Source organism: Nicotiana attenuata, chromosome 9 (genome assembly GCF_001879085.1).
Source record: "Nicotiana attenuata strain UT chromosome 9, NIATTr2, whole genome shotgun sequence".
Classification (NCBI taxonomy): Eukaryota; Viridiplantae; Streptophyta; class Magnoliopsida; order Solanales; family Solanaceae; genus Nicotiana; species Nicotiana attenuata.
In genome coordinates this window covers 5,346,973-5,358,819 of record NC_031997.1, presented here as the reverse complement: position 1 = coordinate 5,358,819, position 11,847 = coordinate 5,346,973, and the positions used below count along the sequence as shown (strand labels likewise).

Below are 11,847 nucleotides of genomic sequence, written 5' to 3'. Positions count from 1 at the left end.
ATAGAATTAAATAGAGCAGGTTCTTGAACCCGGGCCTCGGGGAACGGATTCGCAATTGGGATAGACATATACCCACTTGCCTTGCTTGGTTAAAATACAGGAATTGTAAATGCGTTCTTGTTAATCTTAATTCCATAGAAATATAGGCATTGAGTTAATTTGAGCAGGCGAGTAAGAAATCGACAGATTCTTACGAGTAATATAAACCTCGTCAATCAATAACCCAGATAAATCGATTAGTCATCTTAAGCTAAGGACACAACAAGATTGTTAACTAGCCCGTGACCCTGGAATATCCTCTCCTACTGTGTGTTATTCGAAACTGCTATTCATTTGGTTAATTGCTTTAATTAGATTATTTCTTGATAATTTAGGTAGTAAAATAAGTACATCTTTATTCTGTGACGCATCTCTTGAATAAGTAAAGTAATTAGGTTTGAATCAGTCAATAGTTGATCACAAGTCTTCGAGGGAACGATACTCTACTCACTACTCTATTACTTGACGATCACGTGCACTTGCGTGGGTGTTTTTGGTCGCAACAAAGGTCCTTTTTTGCTTAGATTTTTGGAATATTGTATATATATTTTTTGTATTTCATCACCTTATTTGCTACCTCATACATGAAATTTCCTTTGCGTCTTGTATCTAATATGTTGCTAATCATGCTTAAAAATATTGAAGGAGTTTTTTGCGTGTGATTCTTTGAGAGAAACAACATTAATTATTTGGTTTTTCAATTTTTATATGTACTTGCGTAGTTTTGGTAAGTTTATGACTAATGGCTAGAGGTTGGGGTAAGTTGAGACTTATTTGGGATATTTCTGTAAGTTTTCCTTAAATAAGAAGTATTAGGATACAACTGCTAAATTAAAATTTGAGTTTTATCATAGGGTATTTAAGTGATTAGAATTAATGATGATAACTTCTATTCATGTGATTGATAATTATAAACTTCAAATCTTGGATCCGCCTTTATCACATTGGAATTTGGCAAAATCTCTCGAGCACTTGTGAACTCACGAAACATCATTGGGCTGATAACACAAAGTTATCCATAGAAAATTTCTTCAAAAGTGGGACTCTACTTCATCAACATCATGATCAGAGGTTCTAATTTCAACAGCATTTGCCAACAAACTACTATCAAGATACTGCTGATACAAATATGATGTAAAACCCCATAACCCTAAAAGGCTAAAACCAATGAAACTAACTTTAAACCACTCATACTATCATGCAAAAGTACAACAACTGATATTTGAGTAAGAGGAGCCCCTAGAATTAAAATCACATTGCTGAATAAGGAAGATACCTTGAAAATCAATCCAATAGAACCTAGAGTTTGTGCTTGAGAATAAATAGTTCCTAAACTCAAGTACACAATATATGACGCTTTCCCTAATTCAAACTCTTCCATTTCTTTCTCCAAATTCCTCCAATACCCACTAGCAAAAAGCCCTGTTAAACCAACAAGCGACGCAAAAAAAGCATTGACAAATTGTCTGTGTTGGAATAAAAGCAAAGGAGAGGGAGAAGTACAGGGAAACCAGCAAAAGGTACAAGGGTAGCTATCCATTTGCTCTTACCACCGTAGTTGTAATAAACTTTACCCAAGAGTGTTACAACTATCTGGCCAGAGAGCACCAAGAATATAAAGATGGATATTTGGAGCCATAATTTGAACTTATAACTTGAGTCAGGACATGGATATGTCTCTGTTTTTTCACATATTGGCTCTATATCTTCTGCTTCCTGGCCTGTTTGATTAAGTGAAAAATCTTAAATAATATACAAGAAAAGGACTGAAAAAGAAGAAAAAAGGTAGAGGAATTTACTAGTGAAATGCAGCAGTTTTTGGTGAGGTGATCCTTCTATAGAAGCACCTTGCACTTAATTTTCCAACTAAAGATGTTATAAAGTATAGGTTGTTTCTTACTACTTTATTTCTCAGAGCTTAATCAGGCTTCAAATAACTGGGAAAGATGTTGGAAATCTCTGGGAAGAAAATTTTAAAGCTTAGGATTGTCAAAGAAATTGATTAGATTATTTATTGGAATTTATTACTACCTTGAAATTTGCTCAACGTACTAGATATTCCTGACGAGCTATGCATTCTAGTCAGGGGGTTCCACCATAAACTGTCAACACTGGATATTTTTTATGCTTTAATAAGATCACCCAGAAAAAGAAAATGACCACCATCAACTCTCCTCAAAAATACTCGAAGGGGTCGTTTGATCAATGGGATCAGGATAATAATCCCGAAATAAAATCTGGGATTATCTTTATTCTATATTTGGTTTGTTATAAATAGAATTTTATTTAAGGTAAATGTTTATATTTTAGAGAGATTTTAGGGTTTGTTATTTGGTGGCTAAGTCACTTTTTCCTTATAAATAGAGGGGTTCTATTCCATTGTAGTTGATCCCAAAAACAATAAGAATTCTCTTTCCTTACTTTTTCCCCGCAATACTCTTCTTCTTCTTTTATTGTTCATAACACGTTATCAGCACGAGAAACATATACTTTTACGATTTCACTATAAACATATACTTTTATAAGTATTTGGCCTAATAAGCAAATAGACATCTGAACACGAGATTCTATTATGTTCCTCCGATTCCATGAGTTTTCATTCAAACATCTAAACATATTCAAAACCTGAATCCACCGAAGATATTATTATCAAGAAAACAATACGAGATTCTAACCAATTGAGTTGAGACATCTGCTTTGGTCACCAGACTTTGAGATACGTGCATGGTGCTCACTTGTATATAATATTGAGCATAATGATTGTCAATGGTTCCGTGAACTTCCTTCAGGAATAAATTCTAGATTGAAGGTATGTATTTTACCTTATTTTTCTTGAAATTTTATAATTTAATTTTAAATACAAGCAACTAATGGAATTTGTAAGAAATTATAACCACCCGAAGTGGTAAAATTTCTATGTCTTGTCATGATCAAATTCATGTATGATTATGAGCACAAGAAGTGGAACCCGTCCATTGAATTTGCTTCATTCTCATTCACTTAAGAGAATGTGATAGCAATATGTGATAAGTCTAAAACAAGACAAAATTATTACCGTGAAGGTAATAATAGATGTGGACGTGGCAATAGACGAAATTATAATCGTCATCATTGTGGTAATGAGAACAATAAGGATTCTCAAAATAATCCTTCACTATGTGAAAGTAATATTTATCATCAATTTAACATGAGATTTTGTAAAGCACATATAGATGATTATGGTCCATTCATGATGTGAATGTGACAACATGTGATTTATGAATACATATTTATTCTTGGAAGAATATGAATGTGCTAGTGGTAGTGAATATGCCACACTCACCTCTAGAAAGAGGTTTGAGATGAAATAAGAAAATAATTTCATTATTATGGCATGAATGGTCATTGATCACGTACCTATTGTGATTATGCCAAGATATTATGGCAATGTGATTATTACAGGGCAAAAGTAATAAAAATAACATATCTTGCCTATAATGATTTTGACCATGACCATAATGATATAACTTTCTCCTTGAAAGAGATATTCACCGTATGGATGTTGATGAATATGTGGTAGTACCAAATTAACTGAGAGCTCTGGAAGAGCCAATTATTATTGTTTTGGAGAAATAAAATTGAATATCAATAAGGTATTGTGTTGTAGTAAGTCTCAAAGAAACTTATTTAGTTTCCAAAGTATACGCGAAAGCGGTTGATTATATTGAGACTATAAATAAAGGAAAGATTTAATATCTTCTATTACTACCTAGTAGCGGGGTAATATATATGTGAAAAGTTACCCGCTTTATTCTCCAATTTGTACTACATAAATAAAAGAGTACCACAATAAAGTGGATGTTTATTGATATAAAAACTCATATCATAATAAACTTGGAGTTTATAGATAATTGCACATGTCATGGTGTGAACTTGAACTTTATCAATATTGATAATTTATTCAGTTGGCATAATTGGTTTATCCATATTAATTTAAGTATGATGTGCAAAATTAAAAGAATTCACATGAGTAAATATTAAAGAACTAGAAAGTTCTTTACGAATTCTCTTATGTTGCTTGTTCTCATTAATTAATAGACCAACTAAAATTAGGATTGTATCTCATGAATGCTGAAAATTTTAAAGGTGAATATGGGCTCATTCACTTGATATGTATACCACATAAGATGCATATATGAGATGATTACATGTGCGATTATTATTAACCCGCAACATGGTGTTTGCGAGGTAACCTGCTCAATAAAAACTCGAACATAATTTCCAGATTTTCTATTCAAGACAGTTCATCTTGATAAGTTGGTTTACATCACAGTTGGTTTAGCTGGTTTATTGAGTGCCTCCACTTAATAGCTAAACTATTGCTTATGAGAACAAAGTTATGTATATCAGTTTGATATACGTTATATACCAAAGTATATTGCATTCTCCCCTCACAAGTGGTTTAGGGTCAGGAACCAAATAATTCAATTGAATTATTATTAATGTGTGGCGTATATGTTTATTAGCACTATAATGCACAAAGATGGGTTCCCAGAGTTGGGGAAGCAAGTTAGTTTTTCTAACACGGGTGAGAGACAGGATAAACAGTTGAGAAAAAGTTACGTGGAATGAATTATCATTTGTATATCTAGATCCTCGAATGTGATCATATGTACTTGAAGTTCATAACAAATTAATTCATCTGCACTATAATGCAAATCATGCTAGACGCATTTGCTGACCCAAACAAACTAACTATATCCTCATTGCAAATACTCCTATTAAGTCCTAGAAGGATAAAGTCTATGGTACGCTTAAAGCGCATAGACAAATCGGTTTCAAATAAAACTTCTTGATCAAGAAGATGAGCAAATGATTAAAATGATCATAATAAAGGAGGCAAGTGATCTAGAAGATCACATGACATAACACTTCATAAAATCTCATGAGAGATTCAGGTACCTGAAAATATGAATGAAGAGATCTCTATGTCATGTCTTTATGAAAAAAAAACTGGAACCGATATAAATTGTTCGTCGACGACACATAGCGCTAAGTATTGGCCAAATGGAAGAGACACAATTCAAATAGAATTGGTTTCATATGAAAAACATGTAGTTTAAACACTTGAAAGTATAAAGTCAATGATATGTGCAATCAGTTTTCGATATCTTATTTGTCTAGCATAACATGAAAACTTGATATGCATCTAATTAAAGTCTATTATATGATTTAACTTATATGACAATCCTTGAAGGATTTAAATCGCTTGAAGCATATACATTTCTTGGTCCAGAAGTACCATATGATAAGTGTAATTTCTGCACATATGTATCTTGCTATAACTATAAGCTTGATAATGTGATAGCGGGAATTTTTACCTCTATGGAGATATTGAAAAGGTTATTCCACGACATTATATGAAGAGATTATATATATACAAGAATGGTGATTTCAAGGTGCAACATATTCATTCAAGTGATAATATGGTTGATTTGTTCACCAAATCTCTACCGACGTCAACCTTCAAGAAGCTAGTGCACAAGATTGGGATGCGAAGGCTCAAGGATATGAATTGATGCTCTCATCAGGGGGAGTTAATACATGTTGTACTCTTTTTTCCTTACAAGATTTTGTCCCACTGGGTTTTCCTTGCAAGATTTTTAACGAGGCAACTAAAAGACGTATTGTTAGATATGTGTACTCTTTTTCCTTTACTAGAATTTTTTTTCACCTGGGTTTTATTTTAGTTAAGGTTTTAACGAGGCACATTATCTGTTGAATAGACATTCAAGGGGGAGTGTTATAAATAGCATTCTATTTAAGGTGAATGTCTATATTTTAGAGAGATTTCAGGGTTTGTTACTTGGTGGCTAAGTCACTTTTCCCGTATAAATAGAGGGGTTCTATTCCATTGTAATTAATCGCAAAATCAATAAGAATTCTCTCTCCCTACTTTTCCCCGCAATACTCTTCTTCTTCTTTTATTATTTTATAATAACAGGTTTGGGATATTAACTAATTTAGGGATAACTTTTATACTAAAATAGTTATCCCATATAAAAGGTGGGATAGCTAATCTCATGGAATATCCTACCAATGGATATCCTGAGAAATCTCATCCTTGTACCAAACGACCCCTAAGTATTAAATCTGAGTTTTGCTTCCTAAAAGTAACGTAGTTCAGATAATTTAAAAATTGTTGGAGACTGATCCTAATATTTTATGAACTTGAATAGGTTTCTCAAATTGTTGAGCTATCTAGTAATCCGCCTTATCATGCTTTTGTTTCGATAATTAGGAAGATCAATATTGCCAGAGGCATATCCAATACATAAATCAGCAAAACAGACAAGTAAAACAGCACATAACCTTAAAACTAATTGCAATTTTCTTGATGTTTTGAGTTTTCACATGGTATAAAAACAAAGATGAAGCATCCGTTTGTCTGATACTTTCAATAGACATGACGACGGACACACACTGATATACAAATTAAAAAATAGATGAAGCATATGACTTTTGATGCTTTTGTATGATGAATATGATCATTAATATTGCCAGATACAAATTCCATATATAAACAGCAATGCACGTGCAACCACTGTCTGTGAACAAGTTATATATGAACAGTTATCAGTGAGTAAATCTTCTCTATTATAGCTTAGAGCTGTATATTTCCATTCATCAGTAAGAATACACAATATACAGTAATTTCTACGAACAACTAATTCCAGCAGTAGTTAATAACATTACACACATTGAACTAACATATATAGGAAACTATCATTCTAAATAATAAACTAGACGCAGAGGTTAAGTTCCTTGAATGAGGGAGGCCTCAAAATCATCATCCTCAACTGATGATTCTTTAGTTTCAGCTCCTGCTTTTGCCTCTAAATCATCAAGATAGTGTTGATAGATATATGATGCATATCCCCATAATCCTAATAACAGCGAAAACACCTTCAGTCCACTCATCTTATCTTTCAAGAACACCATCGCGAAAATTGGCACAACTGAAGATCCTAAATTGATGATCACATTAGAGAACAAGGACGACGCCTTGAAAACCAATCCAATTGAACCAACAGCATACATCTGCCACGAAATGGCCGTAAAAACCAAGTTCATAACATATGCCAATTTCCCTGATCTGTACTCTCCCATTTCCTTCCCCAAATCCTTCCAATTGCCACTGGCAAAAAGCCCTGCTGTGGAAGTGAGTGTCACGAAAAGACCAATAAAAAACGACATTTTCATGACGACTTTTAACGAGCCACTCTTGAAAACTTTTTGAAACGCGAGTTCTGTTAGAGAGAACTGCAACGCGTAACCAAGAGACCCCATAGTGGTAGCTGCAAAACCTATTAAGAGGGATGCCTGAGATACTTCTCCGCTGTCACTCGACTCGTTTTGGAACATAATGACCGAGGATGAAAAGGAGAGAAGCACGACAGAGTTCAATATAAGTGGCGTGATTTTTTGCCCGTTGAGGAGGAACGAGGTGAGTGCGTTAAACGCCAATTGAGAACCGGAAATTAGAGAATATGTAGAGGCTGGAAGGTACTGTACCCCAACTGTATATAACATAGAGTTTGCTACTTGAAATAAACCGAGGAATATATAAACTGAAGCACGAACAAATATAGAAGGCTGGTGAATGCTAAGTTGTCGTTCATTGTGATTTGTGGCTGAAGGATAGCAAATGATAGGTAGAAGAATAGGGAAGCCAGCAGTTTGTACCAATGTAGCAATCCATCTGCTTTGGCCACCCTGCTCATAGTATACTCTGCCCAGGAGAGTTCCAACTGCTTGGCCAGCTAGAGCGAAGAATGTGAAGATAAATATTTGCAGCCACAATATGAATTTACTTGATTGAAGTCTGCTGGTTTTTGCATTTTCAGATGTATCTGTTCCTTCTGCTTCTTCAACTGTCAAATGAAACAGGCCGGCAGAAAAACAGAAAGATGTCAATCAAACAAATTGGCTACCCATTCTTGTATAGTCTTGAATCTTGATATTGAATAACTTCAAGTCCAGAAAAGGACAGCCTAATGGTCACAATCTGAGTAAAAATATCAGGGGTTCGAACTCTAGTGGTATTACTCTACTTAATTGGAGGTCTTCTCTGTACCTCTATTAACCATTTGACATTTGAAGATTCAAACAGTGTCATAATATTAAGAGAACGAGAGTATTAACATGAAATGATTCAGAATCATTTGCATCACGCATCTACCCGTATTTCAAGTGGTGCTCCCTAGCCATCAACCTCTTACAAGATCCCCACATAATGTTATTGTAGGTCATTAAATCCAAACTTGATTCAATCATATAATGGAATTTACAGGACATGTTTATAAGATATTAATCCTTATCTGAATGTCTTAATCATGGCCAACCCTTTTTTGTTTTTTCCGCCTTTTTTTTCTAGTAAAGTTGCTGTCATGCGACCAGGAGGTCACAAGTTCAGTCTCTTGCAAAATTGCAGGGTAAGGCTGCATACAATAGACCCTTGTGGTTCGGCCCTTCCCCGGGCCCCACACATAGCGGGAGCTTAGTGCACCGGGCTGCCCCTTGCCCCTTTTTTCTGGTGGGAGGGATTCTGTAACGTGGAGGTCAAGGAAGAAGGGTGTTTGGTGAATATCGATCGTTTCACCTCCATGACAGCAAGGTTAAGACTTTACTATATTAACTAGTGGTCTTCTAGTCCATAAAGGAATCAACCCAATATGGCAGTGATAGACAGACCAAAGATTCAACTAAAAGAAGATACTTCCTTCGACTAAAAACAACTTGTTTTTTCAACTTCGACACAAATCAGTTGTGTTTTTTCAGTCCTCAACAGTAACCAACTCATATTTGACCTATACTTAACATTTTAATTTAACTTCTGTGACTGATAGTGCACATTTTGTTTATATATCAAGTTAAGATCAGCTATAACAACTTACCTGTTCATAGTAATTCTAATTTAGTAACTTTTAAAATGGATTAATCTGTTAAAATACACGGATTGTGTAAAAATTATTCATACTATCGATGGATATAAGTTAACTTCTGAGTATTAAACTCTAGTTTTTTAAAAATAATAATTTTGTATTCGATATATAGTGTTGGGAAAATAAAAATCGCCAAGAATGAAGAGCAAATTTGAATGAATAGATTAAACTTATAGACGATCGATAAAGATGAAACGATCTATTCAAAAGTTCTCATGCAAGACTTCAGAAATTGGATTAAAGCTAGAGATGGAGAAATAATTGAATATATACAAGGAGAAAAAAGTACAGTGCTTGATTTGGATTCCCCGTAACAGAACATATTAACAGTCAAAACAGAACATTTTTGCCATATTTGGAGAAAGAGAAATACCCAGCAGGATGTGATGGAACAGCGAATCTTGGCTAGGGAATTGTTTCTCTTTAGTGAATCTTAGCGCGATGCAAATACGAATTAGTCGAACCACTGGAAAAATACAGAAAAACACATCTTTCCTAATTTAAACTGATCAAATTGGGGACTGACTTTTTCAACTCCAAGTGAATGAAAGTAGAGAATTACTAACTTATTTTTTCATTTCTTTCTTTTGTTGATCTTTAATTACTCTTAAGTAACACCCGGAGATGGCGATACAAACATGAAAAAAAAACTCGTTTGACCTTCTTTTCGAAAGAAATTTCTCTTTATTTTGAAATTAGTGTTTGGCTATAAAATTTTGGATTTTCACTTTAACATGAATTTGGTAAATTTTCAAAAATTTAAAAAAATTCCAAATGCTATTTTTAGAAAATATTTATTTTAAATCACTCACAAAAATTCAAAATAGCCCAAAACTATATTCATGTCCAAACACAACTCTAATTTTCAAATATTATTTTTACTTTCTCCGAAATTTAACAATTCTTATGTCCAAACGCCCACTTATATGTGCAAAGAATTACAACCTAGACTTTTAAGATGACAGGATTTTTCTGTGAATTAAAGGCTGAAGGTGGGGAGAAGACAAAAAGGGTATACAGACATGAAATCCAGCTAGCTACTACCCAAAATCATTGAAATTCCTATTTTGTTTAAGTAATATATACAGCCGTACACACCTAATTTGACACAGACAATTCAGAGGACTAAGAAGAAGAAGAAGAAAGAGTAGAGAGTAACTGACAAGTGAGGTGCAGCAGCTTTTCATGAGCTCCTTCCATTGAAAGTTGAAACGCCTGAAAAGTTGGAGAAACTGCTATCTTTTTTGAGTGAAGTATGGACAACTAAATGTAAGTAGTCCCTTCGTTTCTAACTCGGATGAGTTAGTTTTATTTGGCACGGAATTGAAGAGAAACGAGGGATACTTTTGAAATTTAAGTTATATGGATCATTTTTGTTATTATTAAAGCTTCTTGTTAAGGATAAAATGGGTAAAATAAAAATTTAAAGCTGAATTAATTCAAATTATATAAATATATAATTCTTTTTGAAACGGACTAATAAGAAAAGTATGTATCTAAATTGAAACAATGGGTAACTTATAGAGACAAAAGTTACCATAAGTACACTAACATTTCCTTTTCTACATTTTGCTTCCCTAATATAGGACATTGCTTTTATTTGCATCTTCTTTTCTTTATTTTACAATTTACAATGATTGCTTCTTACTTTATGCATTTTTTTTTCTCCTCCTTTTTTTAATGATTTGAATCTCACTTAATGCATATTTTTTTTATTTTAATGATTTGTTTCTTACTTTATGCATATATTGTTTTTATGCGCTATGTCATTTATTCTTTTTCCGATTTGCTCTATAAAATATGTCTCCTTTATTTGATTTATTTGTACCCTAGGATTTGTATAATTGTAGAACATGCTATTTTTGAAGAATAATACTCTCTTCATTTCAATTTTGTATGACACATTTCGTTTCTCGAAATTCAAACTAGGTAAAATTTTACCAACATTTTTAGTATATTTTTTATATCGTATTCGCATGGGAAACATACAATTTATACTACTTTTCATATAATTTTTGAATATCTAAATTTTAATTGTAAATATCAAATTTAAATAATCCAATTTAGCTTTAAATATATGTCAAATTGACTTTCAATAAGTGAAATATGTCATAGTAATTGAATATATTTTAAGACATTTTAACACTGTAATAACACTATAGCAATATATGTTTAGTCTCTCTATTCACTTTCTATTGCTAACATCTTCAACTCTATTTTCTCCTAAATTCGTGCTCCGCAACATTTTAGTTTTCCCACGTTATTAATATCTTTTAGTACTTCATATTGCTGGCTTCTTCAGCTGTACAAATCGCGATAAAATTTGCGTTTAAAAATGGCACTCCGTTTCTTCAGAATTCACAAATTTTCACATGTACATTATGTACTTCTATTCATATGTAAGTAATCAATCTCCTTAAAGATGAAATTTTAGCATAACCTTCGATTAAGAAATCCTTGGATAATATATGTTTTTATGTTAAAAAGAAAGAGTTAAAGAACAGTGGTCACAACTCACAAGTACCCCTCCATTTTTTCCGACTGTGACTTCTCATGAAGTGTTACTGGTTAGGTAATTAGGTTATACGTTTTTGGTTGCAATATTTATGTCGCACGGATTTCTTAGATTAAGGTGCTCATTTCTGGTGTGACTCTCATATGCATAGTTCTTTCAAACAGTTAATGCAGGAACTAAACATTTTCTCTTGTTTTGGCTGGCGTTTTTCTCTCGGACGCCTTCATTTAAGTGTCCTTTTAAAAGGTATTATGAAGTTAGCACTGTTAGCACTATTAGTTAGTTATGTTAGTTAGGAAGCTACAGTAA

The 11,847-nt window shown here is 33.2% G+C and overlaps 2 protein-coding genes across 3 annotated transcripts; both read right to left on the bottom strand.

The window, feature by feature from the left end:
• On the bottom strand, positions 1,071 to 2,116 carry LOC109232494 (probable purine permease 9). The gene is made up of 4 exons (XM_019398265.1): positions 2,071 to 2,116; positions 1,551 to 1,760; positions 1,316 to 1,461; positions 1,071 to 1,232 (listed from the first exon to the last, which is right to left on the bottom strand). Exons 1-4 carry the CDS (start codon positions 2,114 to 2,116, stop codon positions 1,071 to 1,073), a joined length of 564 nt encoding a protein of 187 aa, XP_019253810.1.
• Positions 6,652 to 10,352, bottom strand: LOC109232006 (probable purine permease 10). 2 transcript variants are annotated; one of them, XM_019397633.1, is made up of 3 exons: positions 10,187 to 10,352; positions 9,397 to 9,489; positions 6,652 to 7,952 (listed from the first exon to the last, which is right to left on the bottom strand). In XM_019397633.1, the coding sequence occupies exons 1-3, from the start codon at positions 10,221 to 10,223 to the stop codon at positions 6,835 to 6,837; spliced, it is 1,248 nt and encodes a 415-aa protein (XP_019253178.1). In that variant the 5' UTR covers positions 10,224 to 10,352; the 3' UTR covers positions 6,652 to 6,834. The 2 variants fall into 2 exon arrangements, with proteins under 2 accessions (XP_019253178.1, XP_019253179.1); XM_019397634.1 differs by lacking the exon at positions 9,397 to 9,489 and having other exon boundaries at positions 10,187 to 10,350.

Excerpts from the sequence above, each read along its gene's own strand:
- LOC109232494 (XM_019398265.1), bottom strand. The coding sequence starts at position 2,116 with ATGCATAGCTCGTCAGGAATATCTAGTACGTTGAGCAAATTTCAAG. Across the intron at positions 1,462-1,550 it reads TACCCTTGTACCTTTTGCTG|GGCTTTTTGCTAGTGGGTAT; the intron begins GTTTCCCTGTAC and ends TTGGTTTAACAG. Across the intron at positions 1,233-1,315 it reads CTATTGGATTGATTTTCAAG|TATGAGTGGTTTAAAGTTAG; the intron begins GTATCTTCCTTA and ends TTTGCATGATAG.
- LOC109232006 (XM_019397633.1), bottom strand. The coding sequence starts at position 10,223 with ATGGAAGGAGCTCATGAAAAGCTGCTGCACCTCACTT. Across the intron at positions 9,490-10,186 it reads AAAGCTGCTGCACCTCACTT|TGGTTCGACTAATTCGTATT; the intron begins GTCAGTTACTCT and ends GTATTTTTCCAG. Across the intron at positions 7,953-9,396 it reads GTTCCATCACATCCTGCTGG|TTGAAGAAGCAGAAGGAACA; the intron begins GTATTTCTCTTT and ends TTCATTTGACAG.